Source organism: Rissa tridactyla, chromosome 2, assembly GCF_028500815.1.
Source record: "Rissa tridactyla isolate bRisTri1 chromosome 2, bRisTri1.patW.cur.20221130, whole genome shotgun sequence".
Lineage (NCBI taxonomy): Eukaryota > Metazoa > Chordata > Aves > Charadriiformes > Laridae > Rissa > Rissa tridactyla.
Window position 1 is genome coordinate 36,592,234 of NC_071467.1, and position 18,180 is coordinate 36,610,413.

General features: G+C 37.3%; 1 protein-coding gene across 3 annotated transcripts; it reads left to right on the forward strand.

The window, feature by feature from the left end:
• Positions 1-609: 609 nt before the first annotated feature.
• LACTB2 (lactamase beta 2) lies at positions 610-15,654 on the forward strand. 3 transcript variants are annotated; one of them, XM_054190387.1, is made up of 7 exons: positions 610-889; positions 1,290-1,453; positions 2,745-2,868; positions 5,113-5,291; positions 9,439-9,611; positions 11,215-11,296; positions 13,892-15,654. In XM_054190387.1, exons 1-7 carry the CDS (start codon positions 768-770, stop codon positions 13,933-13,935), a joined length of 888 nt encoding a protein of 295 aa, XP_054046362.1. In that variant the 5' UTR covers positions 610-767; the 3' UTR covers positions 13,936-15,654. The 3 variants fall into 3 exon arrangements, with proteins under 3 accessions (XP_054046362.1, XP_054046361.1, XP_054046363.1); XM_054190388.1 differs by having other exon boundaries at positions 615-889; positions 9,463-9,611; XM_054190386.1 differs by lacking the exon at positions 13,892-15,654 and having other exon boundaries at positions 612-889; positions 9,463-9,611; positions 11,215-12,560.
• Positions 15,655-18,180: the final 2,526 nt, after the last annotated feature.

The following is an 18,180-nucleotide window of genomic DNA, read 5'->3' on the forward strand; positions in this document are numbered from 1 at the left end:
TAAAAACCAGCTGATCTGCCTTTCTTCATTTTCTACACAATGCTGCCTCTTAACGTAGGAATCTTGTGTCCTGCGTTCCCTTTGCAAAATCCTCTTCACTTCTTTTTGGTTTAAGGTCTCTTCACTTATCTCTGTACCAGGTAACAAGCATAAACATATAATGAAAGTGAAAGAATAATTCTGCAAGTGCCAATGTCCGTGAAGGTAAGCGTCTGAAGAAATCTTCTGTGTATTGTGGCCCTTCGCCCCGTAGTTCCCCCATTTTCTTAAAAACGCTGAATCCTAGATAGCTCCTACATGTTATACAGGAGCATATATAGCTCCTACATACGCTGCAAGCGGGCATGTTCTCAGAATATACAGAAGCTGTCGCTGCAAAAAAATTCCTCGCGGCTTTAGGAAGAAGCCAGCAGAGCCTGGACCTGCCTCTCACCGGGCAGCAGCCAGGCACCGACCCCTCAAAGTAGAACATCGCCTTTCTTCCACGGAATCACCACAGCGTTTGTTCCCAGAGGGCAAGTTTTAAAAGGAAAACCCGCCATGGCCTGTGGGCTGAGGGGAACCGCCTCAGTGAGGGCGGCAACCCAGCCACCTCACAGCCGGTTCGCCTCACGACCGGGCGGAAGGCCCCGGGAGGCGGAGTAAGTTGGAAGAGTGGCTTCCGCCTTCCCGCTCTTCGGCGGCGGTGTGAGGGGAGCGGAGCGGAGCGGAGCCCGGGGAGGCGGGGTGTGTGTGTGTGTGTGCGTGTGTAAATTTTTCCTGCAGGGATGGTGTCGCTGCTGCCGCGCATCGAGCGGCTCTCGTCGCGGGTGGTGCGGGTGCTGGGCTGCAACCCGGGGCCCCTGACCCTGCAGGGCACCAACACCTACCTGGTGGGCACCGGGTCCAGGTAACGACCCTGCTCGGGGGCGAGGGAAGGGGACAGACAGTCCCCCGCCCCGCTTGGGGCCTGTGCGCTGTGTTGGGCCGAGGCGGGGAATTCGCTGAGGGGGGCCGTGTGGGTGCCTTCCCCTCAGGCCCCTGCTGGGCCGTAGCTGCTGCGACCTGTCCGGGAATTTGAAGTCTGTGGACTAAACGTGTTATTTATCCCCATTTATAAATTGTTCTGCCACGGGGGGTTGAATATTATGGAGAGGAGAGACGGTGTCTGGAATATGAAGACATCCATCGTTACCACATTTCCCTGCGATGTTTGGTTCTCTGTTTAACGTTACTTAACTATCATATGTCAAAGTTCTCTCACTGGTTTTTTATTTCCCTCTGTTGTTTTCTTTTTTGTCCATGTGTAGAAGAGTCCTTATTGACACTGGGGAGCCAGCTGTTCCTGAATATATTGGCTGTTTAAAGCAGGCGCTGTCAGAGTTCAACATCTCAATTCAAGAAATTTTAGTGACGCACTGGCACCGTGATCATACTGGTGGAATACCTGATATCTGCACAAACATCCCTGGAGGTAGGCCAGAGATTTCAGATATTGTTGAAAATGTTTCGTACTTGGCAAGAAAAAGCTTTTACTGAGTGCTTCTGTGCAAAGCACCTGAGAGATTATTTTGAAATCTCTGTGTAAACTACATGTAATTTCGTTATACTGTTGCAATGTCTGGAATCGGAGCAATGAATAATCTGAATGTTGTAGTACTACAGTTTTGCATCAATACCTGTGCATACCTTCATAGTGAATTTTTTTGATGTGTGAATAATGAGAACCTAGATTACCATCAGCAGTTTATGGGATACTAAGAGCTGTGAGAAAAGATACTCTTTTCTCTCTGCATTTACAGTAATGACAAATTGACCATTACTTTCACTTGTGTAAAAACAATAAATAACTTAATCTCTGAAAAAGAAACATGCATAACTTTGAGATTCCTTACAGTGTACCATTAGTAATTGCTGACAAATTTGTAGACCTCGGATCATGAGGGGGAAGAGGGTAGGGCAGTCTGCACATGAATTCTGATATAAAAATCTGTATTTCATGTTGAGTAGGACATTTTTGCTTTAGTATCTGGGAAGCGAATAAGCAGTATGGATCATACAGTTCTTAGGGTCATTGGACTTTGTCAGAAGCTTTGTCACAGGCTTTATCAGATTTTGTAAAGTTGCCAGGTACTTATCTGCAAAGAAGCCCAGGCACTACTGAAAACAACATTGGTGTCTTTGTGAGGGTTTTGGTTTTGCAACCCATGAGCATGGCAGTAAAGACTAGCAAGGGATATAAATACCTTTCTGGATTGCTATCCGTAGCTGTTCCAGCCGAGGCCTTCACAGTTCAGAACAATAGACACTGAGGGAAGTTGCAGATCAAAAAGCCTCTGTCCACCGTTACGCAAATGTTGAATGGTGCTTCTGTGAATCATAATGCAGAATGAGAACGTGGATATCTTAGTGGTGTTGTAGAAGCCTGTGGGTTTTGGCTCTTGATGAGTCAAGAAGGAACACTTGTAAAATACAATAATTACTGACATTTCTTTTTTAATTTCACTCGTGCTGTTTTGTCTTCAAAACTGTTGCTGTTACAGAGTACAGTATTCAGATTCAGTGGCTTTCACTGTTCAGTTTTTGTGGCTCTGGAATAAGGTTGCTTTATAAACACAAAGTTATTGTAGAGAGTTTCTTGTTTCTAGTTTTGTATTCACACTGTGTAATAATTAATTGTACTTGTTCAACAAGTAGCCTTTCTGTGGAATGAGCTTTGTTAGTGACAAATTCAAAACATCATTTTCTTTGCTTTCTTTAAATAGACTCTGAATATCGCATCTGTAAGCTTCCTCGTGTCCCTCACCGTGAAGAAAAAATAAAAGGAGGACATAAATATTTTTATCTTAAAGAGGGAGATGTGATACAGACAGAGGGAGCCACACTCAGGTAAACCCCAATTTCTTCAAGTTTGCTGGATCACTTTTTTCTTCCGAATTCTGAAACATATATGTATCCTAACTTCTAATGATTGGCAGCCCATACATCTAATCTTGTCAACACTTATGCATGTAGACTTCCCATCATGATCCAGTAGGGTGCGTTTATACAAAGAAATTGTTTTTACGAATGAGGATTATCAGGAATTTGCATTGGTTTTTGGCCTCAGCAGAGAAATTTAGAACCTTTCCTGTGAAAAATATTTCCTCTGGGAAAATCAAATAGGATTTTACATACTTTCTGATCACTCTTAGATAAGTAGTTATTATTAAAATTGATCCTTTTGGGGAACTTTACGGTAGTCTGGATGGATTATTTAGCAAGCCTTTCTTTTTACTTTAAAAATATTTCCCAAGGAGACACTAAAACATTTAATACTTAAAATGTTTAAATTTAAACCTTTAACCTGTCAGGTTCTTGTAGGATTCCAGTTTGGGAGGGCTTCTTCCCAGAGAGCATACTGCCTGTCTTGTTAGTATGAATGACTTTGAAACAGAAAGCCACTCTGCCTCACTCAAACACACACACACACAATAAAAAGATCTGACCGTTCTATTTCAAGAGGTCTTTCATTAACAAGCCTTTACTCTTCTAAGAGCAGATCTTGCTTGTTTTCCTCAGTTTAGATGAGAATTATATACCACTTGCAGAATATGCCAGATGGGTAATTGGAAGAAAAAACTTAAAGAATGTATTTGACAAAAAGCATTTTATTTTGTTAGTGTAAAAAAGAAAATACATGGAGAGTATGATATTGAATATTGAAGACCTATCACTATGCTAAGTGGCCCATGTTTGGACAAAATCAATTTAGAGATGGAAAACAACTTGTTAAATTTGAATCCAAGTAAGACAGGCATGGCACACTTTGAAGTTTCGGGTAATGCAGCCAAAGTTTATGCTTCTGTTATAAGCAGGTACTCTCACCTGATTAATCCAGTAAGCACTTTAAGGATACTCTTAGATCCACCACTGGTTCCAAAATAGCAGTATCTGCACGTTAAATTTTAGTTAGCAACCTTCAAGTTTTCAAGGTGTGCCAGGAAGCGTTGGGTTCTTTTTCCTTAGTTTTTCCATGTTAGTGGCTAAGCTCCTGGTAAAGTTTCATCAGGAACTGGAGAATACCACTTCCTACAAAGGCAAGATGCCACCCATCAACTTGATTTTTATGTTGCCTCCACAGGGTGATGGCTCAGCTGCTTTCTGCTGACCTCAGTAAGAGCTGGAAGTCATTGCATCAGATGGTGCTGTGCCTCTGGCTTCCCAGCCCTGCACTGCCATGGCTGGGTGCCATTTAGCATTGGCCTGTACATCCTGCTTGGCACCAGCTCTGTCCGTTCCCTAGCACTGGATAGATGCATCTGCCATTAGTAAGAAGATTCTGTTGAATTTCAGCAGTGATGCTGGTCTGAGTTGTGTACTTTCAGTTTGAATCAGCCTCAACTTGAGGTCTCCCGCCTTTCAAAAATTGTAGCAGAAGGACACTGCAGTGCTGCTCAGGTTACTATATGTGTATCAACTGCCCATTCAGGCTTTGCTGCTTTCTAATGCAGTACTCATTCAGGATGTGGGGTCCTCAGTCCTTACCATTAGTAAGGCTGTTTAATGACCTGCATATAGAATAGCTAAAAGACCATGATTCCTTGTTGTGTTTGACAGCTCTGCTCCACTGTGTCATGGAGCTTTCAGGGAAAAATAAATTCCGGGAGACAGAACTTTAATCTGGGTTGGGTCCAGAAGTTTATAGTTAATTTCTAAAAAAATTGGCAACATCATCCTTACCCTCTTTTGCTAAGTGCAAGGTGTATGTCAAGAACTTCACACGTTTCAATCTGCAAATAACATCAGTTTTTCTTTTTTTAAAGCTTCAGAGTAAAGCCCTCTATAACACAAATTCTATATGACTAGCCAGCTCTCTTCATGCACTTTTATTATGATGTGTCTTGTAAGTAAAAGCATGTTAGAGATGATGATCTGTGTTCTCTACATGGTATAAGAAAATGGACTGGGATTATACAAAGTGATACCCTGTTTACATTGACATTTCAGCCTTTTTTGGTCTATTTTTTCTGGTTTTGTTACAAGCTACTTTGTAAGTGTATGGTTTTATCGTTATTTTTTTCTAGCTTCTGAAAATGAACTGTACATGCTGTGTGAAAAACTTACGCTTTTTTGTTCTTGCTCTTTAAAAAGAGTTTTATATACGCCTGGACACTCTGATGACCATATGGTTTTACATCTGGAAGAAGAAAATGCTATATTTTCCGGTGACTGTATTTTAGGGGAAGGAACAACAGTAATTGAAGACCTGGATGATTACATGAAAACTTTGAAAAGGTTATTAGAAATGAAACTAGATTTAATATATCCAGGTAAGTGGTTCTATTTTTAACTGCTCTGTTTTACTGTATAATTTTTAAATATCTCCTCTAAGAATTTGCGAACTCTTACTACATTCAAACACCATTACTAATGTAACAATTCAAGTTCATTATATATCCAGTGCTAAGCTAAGATGACTTTATGACACAGTGGTTTGCAAGACTTGAAAATTATTCAGTGATAGGTATCTTTCCTTCCAGAGATTTCTCCATTTGAGGGTGGATCTGGCGCTTCTGTGCCTAAAGCCTAAAGAGGCCGGAATCTTTCACTGTTGGAATCATGCAGCAAATTTCGTTTTCTTATATCACTCTATCCATGTGCCTTAATGTTAACCTGCAAGAAAAAATAATAGTTGTTCTTTTGGTCCTTTGCATCCTCACATACACGGCCAATGTGAGTAACCTGGTAATGTTTTTCTGAGAGAGACCTCTGTCCTTTGCAGTACAGATTATCAAAGTTCATCTTGGAAAGCTACCGAACTGTCAAATGGTTGTCTTAGTTAATGACTTGGCTTAAATGTGAATGAGAGCCAAGAGGCTCAACATCATGTTCTAAAAATAAGTTATCGATTTATTCAGTCTATGACTATGCTTTAATTTTTTTGCTCTATCTCCCCCAAACCTTGGGAATGCATTTACTTTTCATATAAACCATGTGTCTGTTTGACAAGACTGGATTTTAAGAATTCATTAGGTAACTAAGGCTTAAGCTCCTCATTTGCTTTTTCAGGGCTACATCTTAGGATTTTTTCTGACTTTTTCTGTTTCATCTTCTTCAACCTGTCATTCTGAGCGACTGTGTCTACATTCTCAGTTCAGTCTTCCTCCATTAACCATCTATGTTTAGCCTACATAAACAAATCTCTTGCGTATTCATTCTTAAAAAATCTTCTTTTGAAGTAGGTGTTCTTTAAGTGCTTTAAGATCTAAGCATAAAAATGCTATTTAAGAAAAATATCATTATAGATATTCCATGGATGTGGAGGCTGACATAGACAGAAATAGTGACTTGCTCATAGTTTTTGCCTTAACTACTGATAAAACTAAGAATATTCTAGCCTCCAGAATCTCAATCTATTGATCAATTGAATGTACTTTCTTTCTTAAATACCTACAAAACACAGTCTGTTCCTCTAATTGAATTTCTGCCTTCCAAAGCCCCATATATGACAAATTCTATTTGGTCTTTCACTCTCTTCTTAATCATTATTTATCTACGTTACATATTCACCAAGTTGAATATTCGTCCCATTTATCTGTAACTGTTTGCTACGCTGTTGTAAGTATGTTCATGTTGTATTTGCAATTAGGAAGCTAGTCAGGTATTATGCATTTTCAGTGATGAGTAGCTACGTATTGAGATGGTTTGGAACTAACTTTCTTTTTTTAACCATGCATCACAAAATGTTATGTGCGATTGTGTAAAAGATAACTATTGCCCAAGCAGAACAATTGTTTATACTATTGGTATGAACTACAGTAGAATGGTAACTTATATCAGAAAGTACTTTGCTTTACCAATACATTCTATATAAGCTCAGTACTTTGTTTTTATTGGGGTTTTAGGTCTTCATAATTCTTGAGCTGTTTCTCTGTTCCCCATCCACAACAGCCTCGTCCACATTGCAGCCTCAGAATTAGAAGTAGGGCAGCGTGATTTTTTTGTGCTGGCATGGTGCGAGTAGCTGAATTTTGCAAAGCTTTCCCCTGCCATGTTTATTTTTTAATTTAATGTGGAAATGACTTCAGGCAGAATAGTCATGGCAGTCTATTTACAGCCAATAGTTGATGAGAATCTTTAGGACCAGAAAAGTGCGATTTAGTCAGCAGAGGGCTCCCTATCCTATAATAATAAACAGCGTTCCTTGATAATATAGAAACAAATGGTACTGGAGTTAGGAATCTGTGCAAGATTTCATGAGCCAATTATTTTCTTCAATTTTATCCTCTGTGCTTTAATTTACTGTAAAGTAAGAGAATCTCTATTACTTCACAGGGTGTTATGAGAATGAAAACTTACTGTTTCTGATCATCTGGGCTATACAGAGGTCTGAAATAATACAAAGCTCTCTGATATAAAGTCTGAATTATTACAAAGATCTATTTCACATGCTCAGAAACATTTTACATTATGCAGATTTTAATTTATCTATTGGTGAAGTCAACTGTGTGTCCCTGAAAAATTATGGATGGGAAAGATCCACATTTGGATTTAATTCCAAGGTGTCTGACATAATTTTAATGTATGTATATGCATACGCAGTGGCTATGGATCAGATGATGTAAAGGATATGAAATGCCTTTAGCTTTGTAAAACATGGGTTCCATTCCAGGTACTGACATCGGTCTTGTACGTTAAGTCAATTAAATCACTTGGAAGAGCAGGAACTGGTTTTAAGACTGCCTTGTGATTCAATGTCCGTGCCTTAATTTTGGATTCTTTAATGTGACTTCTGTCATTGGAGAATGCAAGAGAATGGACAGTTACCATTATAGTCTCTGCTCTGCATATCTTAATGTGTTTTTTCTAAATTTAAACTTTTTTTTTAAAAATGGTAACATATTTACTAGAAATACTGTTATATTTGTAATTTATTTTGTAAGGAAAAATAGCTTCAGATTAAATACATTTTAAATCATTAAATATATGTGTATACGATAGTATAGTTTTATATTTACATGTTACATATTTTATTTATACTGTCTTTACACAAGGTAAGCTTCAATGTATATTTAGTAATTTCAGATCTGCTGAAGTGAGTGTATCAGATGATATGCATAAATATTTTGACTTGCTGAAGGATAGATTCCTTTGACACTTTTTCATTTCACAGATATTCAAAACATGAAAAATTAACGGCTATATTTCTATAAGCTACCTGTCCTCAGGCAAAATAAACTCTAATTTAAAACCCTTAAAACTAAAAACCCATTTAGTCAGTTAACACAAAAGTACAAGTAAAGAATATGATGGTTTTTTTAAAAATAGTCACAAGAACCTCGAAAGAAACTGAGTGATTTGGATGATACCAAGTAACTTCTAAAAGAAAGCTATGATTTTTTACAGTAGTTTCTGTTCTATTAATTTTATAAATTACTTGGAGTTTAGGCTGGCAGAGCTGGAAGTTGCTGCTGCAACTTCAGGTGAGGTATACAGGCAAAGAAATAGGAAACCTTGCTATAAAAAGCACGTGATGACTATTAATGCAAGTAAATTTCTCTATAGGTAAAACATTAATTTCTGTGCATGTAACTCATTTCTGAAAAATATTTTCTTTTCATCTGCCATTTTAGCGTATAATGAACCAGTATTTGATTTTTCTCCAAAGGTTAGTGCTTTACCAATTTAGCCTTTTTCTAATTTGATTCAAAGACCTTTCAGTAAGTTGAACATTTCTGATCTGCCACAGTAAGTCCAGGAAAAAACATATGTGTTTTGTTTATTAACCAGCCAGACATAAAATGATCCACATATAACCTTCCTTGTGCATTGCTTATTCCTGCCCTTACAGGTTCCAATTGATTCACTGATTTGTCTTCTATTAATTTTTTTGATCGTACTTATTAAAGTGTGTTCTTAAGGGAATGAAGTCAGTGTGTGAGTCAGTTTTGAAGATCCGTCCTGGAAAATTTATTTGTCGCAATAGAAGATGTTACTTTTCTTACCTCTGTGTTTGTTGGATAGCCCCACAACAGGACAGTGGTACATGAGCCTTTTACCTCAGCCATTAGTGTTCAAAGACCAGTATAGTTTGGGGAGAGAGAGACAGGCATTTTTCAAATCCATTCAGCAGTGAACTCTTTTCCTTTTTTTTTTTTAAATAGCCTAAAGTAGTCTTTCCTTGCCTTCCTTATTCCATCTGAAGTATTCCCTTTCCCCATTCAGACACTTCAGATCGTAATTCTTCCTTTCCATCTTAATGCTTTTCAATTGCAGACTGTGATGCAGACATTCAAACTTAATTTTGGCCTACTTATATGAAATACAAAACCATGCAAAGAATGTCTTGCAATTTAACATCAAGAATAGTCTGACAGGTGCTGCTCCCTTCTTATGACTTCTAAGTCCACCAGAGTTCACATAAGAATGATTCAGTTTTTCAGTAGCATGCTTAATTCCAAATTTAAGTAATAGCAGTGTGGTACATGTGTTTTGATTTAGGTCATGGCCCAGTAGTACGTGATGCAAATGCTAGAATCCAGAGCTACCTTTCTCACCGAAATGCACGTGAACAGCAAATTCTAAATGTTTTCCAGAAGAATGCTGGAAAATCATATACATCCTCGGAGCTTGTAAAGGTGGTATACCAGGTAATTGTTGATTAAAAGTTTTTAGATCAAGCTAAAGAAAATTGAGGTTATGTTCATAAAATTGTATGTAACAGTTTAAGTAGTCGAGTGAAGACCGTGGTGGCTTTTTTAAAAGAGAAAAAAGAAAAGATTGCTGCTTGTTCAGAATTCATATATGACCATGCATTTAAATTGTATTGTTTGAGCACTTCACTGGAGTAGGGCCCAAATGATTCTTACAAACTTCTTATTTCACTATCTGGGTGGTCCTTAAAGACAGTTTCCTAGAACCAAGCAAAAATAAAGTTGTAGTGCTTGGTCCTAAGTGAAAAGTATGAGATGACTGTTAATTTTTTTATTTGTCGAAGTCTGTTTGGAGTCTCCTGAAAGATTGGTTAAAATTTCTAGTTCCTGATCAGTGTGCGGGAGGATGCAGGTGAACTGACATCTCACAGAGACGGATATTATGCTCAGGAGTTGGGTAGCTTGCGTGTGTCATTAGACAAGCATAAGAGTATTTTTTCACTACTTCATTATTCTTCATGTAACCTCAATAATCTGTACGTGTGGTATGGGGTTACCCCTCCTAGCAAGTAGAGGTAAAAAGACAGATAGCATTTACTTCGGAGGAAGATGTCAAAGTTGCCAGTGGCTGTGGTTTGTGAACAGGTCTGTAACAGCTTCACAACTCATTTTTCATGGTTCTGCTGATCCCCAGTTTCCAAAAGAACAGCTATGTCACATTGAATGTTTTGCAGTGCTGACGTACTGTTACCTGTGGCTGTTTAGCTCCTGCAGTTTTCCTGCCTGAACAACTGCAGTTTTTAAGTATATAGCCATTCACATGTTTCTGTAAATCACAAACCACTTGTCCTGTCACTATATGATAAGAATTTTTTCAGTACTACTAAAGCTTTCACATTAAAAAAAAAAAAAATAGAGTCGAATCTTCCAAAGCTTTTTGAAGATATACAATTTATTGAGCTAGTTTTCTAGTGAATTTTCCTGCCAGACTCGTGTTGTTTGGAGGAGCACTTTTCAGTTTTGAAAAAGGCGGCTTTACTTTCAGGATGATAGAGCTGGAGAGGGGCATTTTGAGAAATGTTATTGTTTTTTACCTAATGAGCATTGGAAATCTTTAAAAGATATTTTGTCCTCCTGAAGTTGTTGTATTTTTGAACTTGTTTACTCATTTACAGATACTAATCGTTAAAGGATATTTAAACCAATGCAAATATTGTCATGGAACAGAAGTGATTGGTATCTGTTGAGAAATGCATCTTTAAATTTGTCACTAAAAATGCTCAGCTACACTGACAACCCAGTGCAGACCAAGTTCAGAAGAGCACAGTCGTCTTAGCATTGGCCAAAGTTTGCATAATACAAATGGATAGCGCAAAAAATGAGCAAAGTAAACAAAAATGCGGTATTAGGCTACTAGTTTTAACTGGCGTAAAACTGATTTACTCATTTCAGTTTGTTGTCATTATATAACTAACTGAATGTTCAACATAGCAATTGAGAAGAGGAAAATCTATGTTAATGACTTTCATAATGAAGTTCCATATTGAAAAAACAGTTGGGAGATACTTAAATTCAAAATGTGTATTTGTGCTCCCATTAGGATATCCCTGAAAATTTACTTCTAGCAGCAGAAAATAACCTCCTAGTCCACTTGAAGAAGCTGGAAAAAGAAGGAAAAGTGTGTAAGTTGTGGATGGAGGGGTGGACGGAGAGTGATTTTCATTTTGATATTCTGTGTGCTGTTTCTCATTGTATTTTAGTACTTTATTTCCTGGGGGGAAAAAATACCTGCAATTAGTTGCAGTGGCTGTCCTTCAGACAATTTGAAGTAGAATTATATACAAAAAGCCTATATACAGTATTTCCAAACTTTTGGAAAATATTTTATAAAATATTTGTGAGATGCTTAGAGCACAGATTACTGCAATGCGTATACATTTAAATTTTTGTTTTAAATGTACCATGGAATACATGGTTTATACCTTTGTGTATTTTCTGAAATTCATACCTAAGTACGCACGTATGTAGCATTTTATGGAATTACATTTTATGTTTCTGCCTTTCCTAAATGCATATTGTTGTATGTGTGTGTTCTAGAGATGGTTAAAATCGCACAGTATAAGTTTTTATAATTTCTGATTAGTACAGTACTTAAGTAGAGCAACTATATTTAGTTTTCTGTTTTCACATGGTGCCTTTACTTTTAGTGAACAAGGTGAAGTATTCTATTTCTGTAATGGCATGCGCATGTGGAAATGTTACTCAGCCAAAAGCTAAGGAAAATATTTTTCTGTATGTTACATAACTGCACCCAGAACTGTCTACTTAAAAGTAAATAACTACATGAATATTTAGAACGCTTTCAGATTTTCAGCATTTACCAGCCTGAATAACAACATGAAATCAGTGTATTTTTTCCAACTTAGACCTTCTGTTTATTTTGATGATAAATCAGCTACTAGGTACTAATTGCTTGAACAACTGAGACTTAATTTTTGTAATAATAATGACCTGCTTTTTATTCAGAGAAAATAGACTAGAGACACATGAATACAGTCATTACTGAAATGCTGTCTTTGAGCATATTTTGTACAGAATGCCATGGAAGCTTACCAGCGTGATACTTACTGCACCTGCTTTTAAATGTGGTCTCAATTCTTGGTTATTAACACATCATTGACCTACACATTTCTCCAGATTGACTGCACAAGATTCCTCTGGGGTGTCAGATGCGGTTGACTATTTATCCCTTCCTTTCACTGCCAAAGCAGCTCAAGCAACAGCATTTTCTGTTTAGATGTAGTGGATAAATTAACTTTCTCTTTAAAGGTAGACTTGCAGTCTTCCTTACAAAAGACTGTATGTATACATCTTAAATATCCAGGAATTTATTTGTTTGACTTAGATAGTGACTTTCATCTCTTAAGCTAAGGGTTTTTTTGCAGTTCCCTCTCCCGCTTCCCTCCCCCCTGCCCCACCCCCAAAAAAAAATTATTAGAAAGTTTAAATAACTAGAGGAGATACTAATCAGAAGAATTGTTGTGACTCTTCTACTCCAGTTGGAGGTCCTTGGTTAAGCTGCATGCTCTTGCTTTCCACAAAGCACAAGAAGTGCCCTTTAAAGTTTCTTGTTTTGTTTTTTGGGTTTTTTTTTTAATCTTCAGTTTGTGCTCACAGAGGAGGAGGAAAGCAATCTCATCGAAACACTTGGGCGTTTTCTGTGCTGACCTCTGCAGTATAGAAACAGTTGTTAAATTTTTAAATACAAGCTTAGACCCAGAGCTATGATAAACACTTGACATCATGTGACCTTTGTCAGTTTTTCAGTTCAAATTAAGGACATCTGTTAAGGAAAATGAATTCTGTTGGTTCTGAGCATGTAGCATACAAATACTTGCGTGCTCATGTTACTTGTTCATTTGGTTTTGATATGATGGCCTTTCCACATAGTCTGAGTTGCAGTATTGCAAGTTTTGTTCTCATTATGGAAGACTTGAGTTGCAGTCATAACACTGTCTGCTTAATTTTCACAAAATATTTTTCCAAAGAAACATGTTGTCAATATGGGTAATGAATGTGACAGGCATATTACAATGTTAGAAGGGAGCTACTCCATGCAAATTATGGCCATATGCTGTCTGCTGCAGTCATTAATTCACCACTTCATTCTAGGGATTGCAGTTTATGTTGGTACATAACTTTTATAACTTCAATTGGGAGTGAAACTGCCTTTACAGATTGGCTTTTCTCACTTAAAACAGAAAAATAATGCCTTGTACACAGGAGTATGTCACAATATGCGCGTGTAAGCTTTCTCCCATATTTGGATATAAATATCTTGGTCACTGTTTCACATTTTTAAAACACAGCTGATGAAGTGATAAAAATAATTTGACTGTTCTTAATTTAGCAGCACAGATTTTTTTTTCCTCTAAAGTTCATAAATTTCAGAATATGCAACAAGCTCTCTGCTACCTCAAATTTCTTAACATCTAGAAATTTTAATATTCTGACCTTTAAGTAACTGTAGGGTTGTTAAACCCTTTTTTATTAATCATTCTTTATATTGCTAGGTGACATTGTGAAACAGTTAATGTTTATCACCTTCCATTAAAACTCAACACTGGCCTGAAGGAAAGTATTCTAATAGTTTTAATAAAAAATGACGTGTACAGACATACATATGTATGTACAGGTTAAGTTTGAGACAGTCTAATGTTTATATATAGCACGTAAGTGTTAGTTTGTGACTAATTTGGTCTTTTTTTTCTTAACAGTATGTGAGGATTCTCCCAACTTCAGATGGAGAAACAATTTATAAGTTACACAAGATTGCTCAAGAATATTTTTAATCCGCACAGTTGCTGCATGAAAAAATATTATGATGAGCTCAGATGATATGTAAAATAAAAACTAATTCTTCTTTCTTCTTTTTTTAAAGGGGTAACGCAATTCTGAAGCAATGTTACAGTCAGTTAACTAATGTTTTTCATATTCTATTTTATGGGAATTTTAAAAAATAACCTGATAAGTACTGAGTTAATAAAATGGAATGAGTATGAAGAACTGAATGTTACCTCTGTTATAAAATACCCAGCTTTTCATCGGTGGCAGAAGAAAAATAGCAAGGTCTTATAAATTTAATATTGCAATATCATAAAGCAATATTATAAACTTAATATATATACTAAAAAATCCTCAGTAAAAATAACAGACAATATCTTATTCTAAACCTGTTTTCATTTGGTTGTGCTTTTCAAAAAGTGATTTTCCAGTAAGTTATCTGTGCAGTCTAAAAACCAAGTTATTTTTGTTAACAGATGTAAATACTGGGGTTTATATTCCTATTTTAATTTAGCCACCTGTGCACATCTTTGCTGGTTGCTCACTGCAATAGATTTTAACAAGCGCTGAAAGCAATTCCAGACTTCTCTGTTTTCTGGTGGAAACACCATTTCTATGGAATTATTCAAAGGATTCATAAACTTTAACTAATCAATGCCAAAAAAATGCACAGAGTTGGAGCAGACTCTTAAATTCTTTATCTTATAAGATTCTTCAAGAATGTGATTAAAAAGCTGTATAAATTCAGGTATGTATTTTACGCATATGAAGTTAAGTTTGTCACTTTATAACTAACAAGCTTCAAGTTTTGCTATTAAATCCATTTAAACTACAGGTATTTTAACTAAAGATTGTATTTGGTTGTAAAATACTGCATAGTGTATTAAAATAAAATGTTTGAAGATTAATTTAAACTGCAAGTTCAGTTCTCTATGTAGCTTAAACTTCCAGAATAGTGCATAAATATTTGCATTACTTTGTGTATTCAAAGTGTGTGAAGTTTTTGTTAGATACAATTCTGTTAATGCTGGCTCAACTTTAAAAAAAAGAAAAAAATCAGATATGAGGTGTTTGAAAGTACCAAAGGCAAATATGTGTCCTTGAAAATCCTTGAAAACCTTTTACTGTTCAGTCCTGTGCCTTCATTTGTGAAACGTGCATATGTTTGGCTAGTCAAAGCATGTCTTAATAATTATGGTTATTCTATGAAGTTGATGGCATTTGTTCTGATCAACTGAGCCAAATCCAATATAAGAATACTCCCAGGAACAGCAATCCAAAACTGAAATCATATTCTGAAGTAGTAATCAGACCCTGAAGAGGGGAAACAATAACTTTTCGCTCTATGAAATGATGCTTTTTGCAAACTTCGTTGATCTGGTTTTTAGCCACATTGTGATTCTTGTTCCCTTTTAACTTTCTATGCAGTGCCATTTTGGGGTCTTTTTCAGGTCTCCTAGTTTTTCTTCCTTTTATATTTTCTGTTTACTTGCACTCTTCCGTTTCAGACGCTTTTTTTTTCCTCCTTCTCCAACAAACCTGATTTTTTTCAATACCTTTTGGGTTGTTTCTCTCTTCATAATTACACAGAAGCTTTCACATGGACTTCTTGCCATTAATAATTAGTTTTCCTGTAGTGATTTTTGTGAATTTATAGTGACCTTTTACATTGTTAGGAATAAAAGGGTAATTGTCACTGTTTTCTTTTCTAAAAACTTAATTCACATTCTCTGAATGATGTCATTTTGCTTCAGGAAAACAGAAAAATCAGTGAAATGGCACAGTTTTCTGTCATGAGGTCTGAGAACTGAAGCCCGTAGGAAACTGGTATGAAGAGGTGATGTCTCATTACTGTTCTGAGCTAAAGAAGAAATCTACTGTCAGGCAAAACTTGCTGAATCATCTTCTTCTGTTGCACTATACTTCATTTTTAAATATACGGAAATGGCTTTAGAGTTCAGTTAAAGTATCATTGCAACTTGCAGGCAGTGAAAGTGAGAGGATACAAATCAGAGAATTCCATGTTTTGTGCTGTGCTGCAGCAAGCGCCTGACAGTCTCAAAAAATGAGGGAAATTGCAGTTTAACCGGATTTGTCGTCAATGATCATATCTGGTGTCTCTGAAATAATAAAAGCAGAGATTGCACTGTTACTAAGATGTATATACAATAAAGGTAGCATATCAGCTATGACATGTTGTAAAAGTCTTAAGACTCGTTGATGATGAAATTAAGTCAGGAGTGTTTGTTTATTTAAAAATAGAATGGCAATGTAAGCTGTATGTCACGTATGTATAAAAACGGGGATTGGCCTATTTACACCCCTTGTATTGAATACATTCATCTGTGCAGAAAGCAGTAAAAGTTAAGAATAAGAACAGGAGAAGGAGCAATTTCTGTCTTATTAAGATGGAAGGGCAAATGCCATTCGATGCATTAACTTTCTAAACAGCTGGGGACGGAAGCTGGAAGAAGCACAAATTGCATTTCCAGCCTTGCTGCCAGCTGATTTTAAGATCCTGTCCTGAGAGGGCATCATTTACCAGGTTTAAGACCTAGGAAAGAAGTTTGATGGTATTTATAACCTTTTGAGGGTTTTCTATTCGGTTTCTTGCTAACTTGCTTATTTACATTTTGTTTAAAATGTTGTTCTTGGTTATATCTTTAAGCACGTTTGATGATGAGTGAATTCAGGAAAGGTTCCCAGATAGGAAAAGCGTTGTTCTGTTTGTGTCTGTTATTGTGGGTGCAGTAATATGCTCACCAAATCCTCCACAGCCTTGCCACCTGAAACAGTGTATTGGGTTTGCATGGCAAGGTTTTGGTAGCGGGCGAGCCACGGGGGTGGCTTCTGGGAGAAGAGGGCAGAGGGTTCCCCTGTTTCCAACTGGAAGGGAAGGGAACTTTCTTCCTAAATGACGCAATCATTTTGAAGCCTGGTATTTCAAAATATGGACATAGAATCATAGAATGGTTTGGGTTGGGAGGGACCTTAAAGATCATGTAGTTCCAACCTAGACTGGGTTGCTCAAAGGCCCATCCAACCTGGTCTTGAACACTTCCAGGGATGGGGCATCCACAGTTTCTCCGGGCAACCTGTTCCAGTGTCTCACCACCCTCAGGGTAAAGAATTTCCTCCTAGTATCTAAGTTAAATCTGCCCTCTTTCAGTTTAAACATCTGGAAAGAAACCTGTCAAACACAGGCCAGCAGCCCATTGGCAGGAAGGCAGCTGAGGGCTGACAGTCTGGGGTGTTTCAGGTACGACGCTTCACCTCAAGAGCCCTAAGAAACATCACGTGGCAGAAGAGGGAATTCCAATGAAACGAAGGTGAGGAAACTGTTCAGATGAGGCAACAGGTTGCCTTGTTTTCCATTTCAGTACAGCAGTTTACACTATAGCCTCAGGACAAACACAAAGGCAAGGGGCTCTGTGCCGGTATGAGAGGACTTCTAGCCAGGCACCTGAGGAGCTTGCTGATTGCAGCTTTAGGAAAGGATGTTTTGTCCCAGTTAAGCCCTGTTTGTCATGTTCTTTGGAGATGACCCACCCTGATTTCTTTTAAGGCTGAGGTGGGAAATAGATGTGATACTACATTGCAAAAATTATTCCGATTTTTATCCCAACCCAGTGTACTTCTCAGGTGCGGTGTGTTATATCCATGACTACATGGTATGCAGTTGGGCATATACTTTCACATTGTTATTGCTGAAATAATGTTCTTTCTTAAGAGTTACAAAATACTGGTGTGGCCAGGGGAGGAGATTTCTGATGTAAAACATCTTGGGACTGAAATACGAATGCATATGTTTATAAACTTTTATATTAAAAAAAAAATAATCTCCAACTATGAAGAGAAAAATTTCTGTAGCCTTTTCTGTATTTTTAAGTACCCCAGATCATATCCAGATATCAGATATCCTGATTTAACAAATTCATACAAAGCCTCTGAGCAGCTTCACAGCTGATGAAGGTGTTTCATAGTTGAAAAACCTGGTCACACACTAATCAGCCTGCTCCATGAGTCACTCGCAGCTCCATGTAGTAGGAAGAAACCAACCTATTAAAAACAGTTCATACAATGCATTTGGTGCACACTCCCCATTCTGGCAAGGCAAGCATTACTGAATAGTTTCAGCCTCCCTGTATTTGTTAGCTGCTGGCTGCAAAAGCCTTTTGGACAATGCTAAACTTCATCTTTAAATTACTCATTTTCTTGATCT

Coding starts and splice junctions, on each gene's coding strand:
- LACTB2 (XM_054190386.1), top strand. CDS start 768: ATGGTGTCGCTGCTGCCGCGCATCGAGCGGCTCTCGTCGCGGGTGGTG. Junction 890..1,289: donor CTGGTGGGCACCGGGTCCAG/GTAACGACCCTG, acceptor GTCCATGTGTAG/AAGAGTCCTTATTGACACTG. Junction 2,869..5,112: donor ACAGAGGGAGCCACACTCAG/GTAAACCCCAAT, acceptor CTCTTTAAAAAG/AGTTTTATATACGCCTGGAC.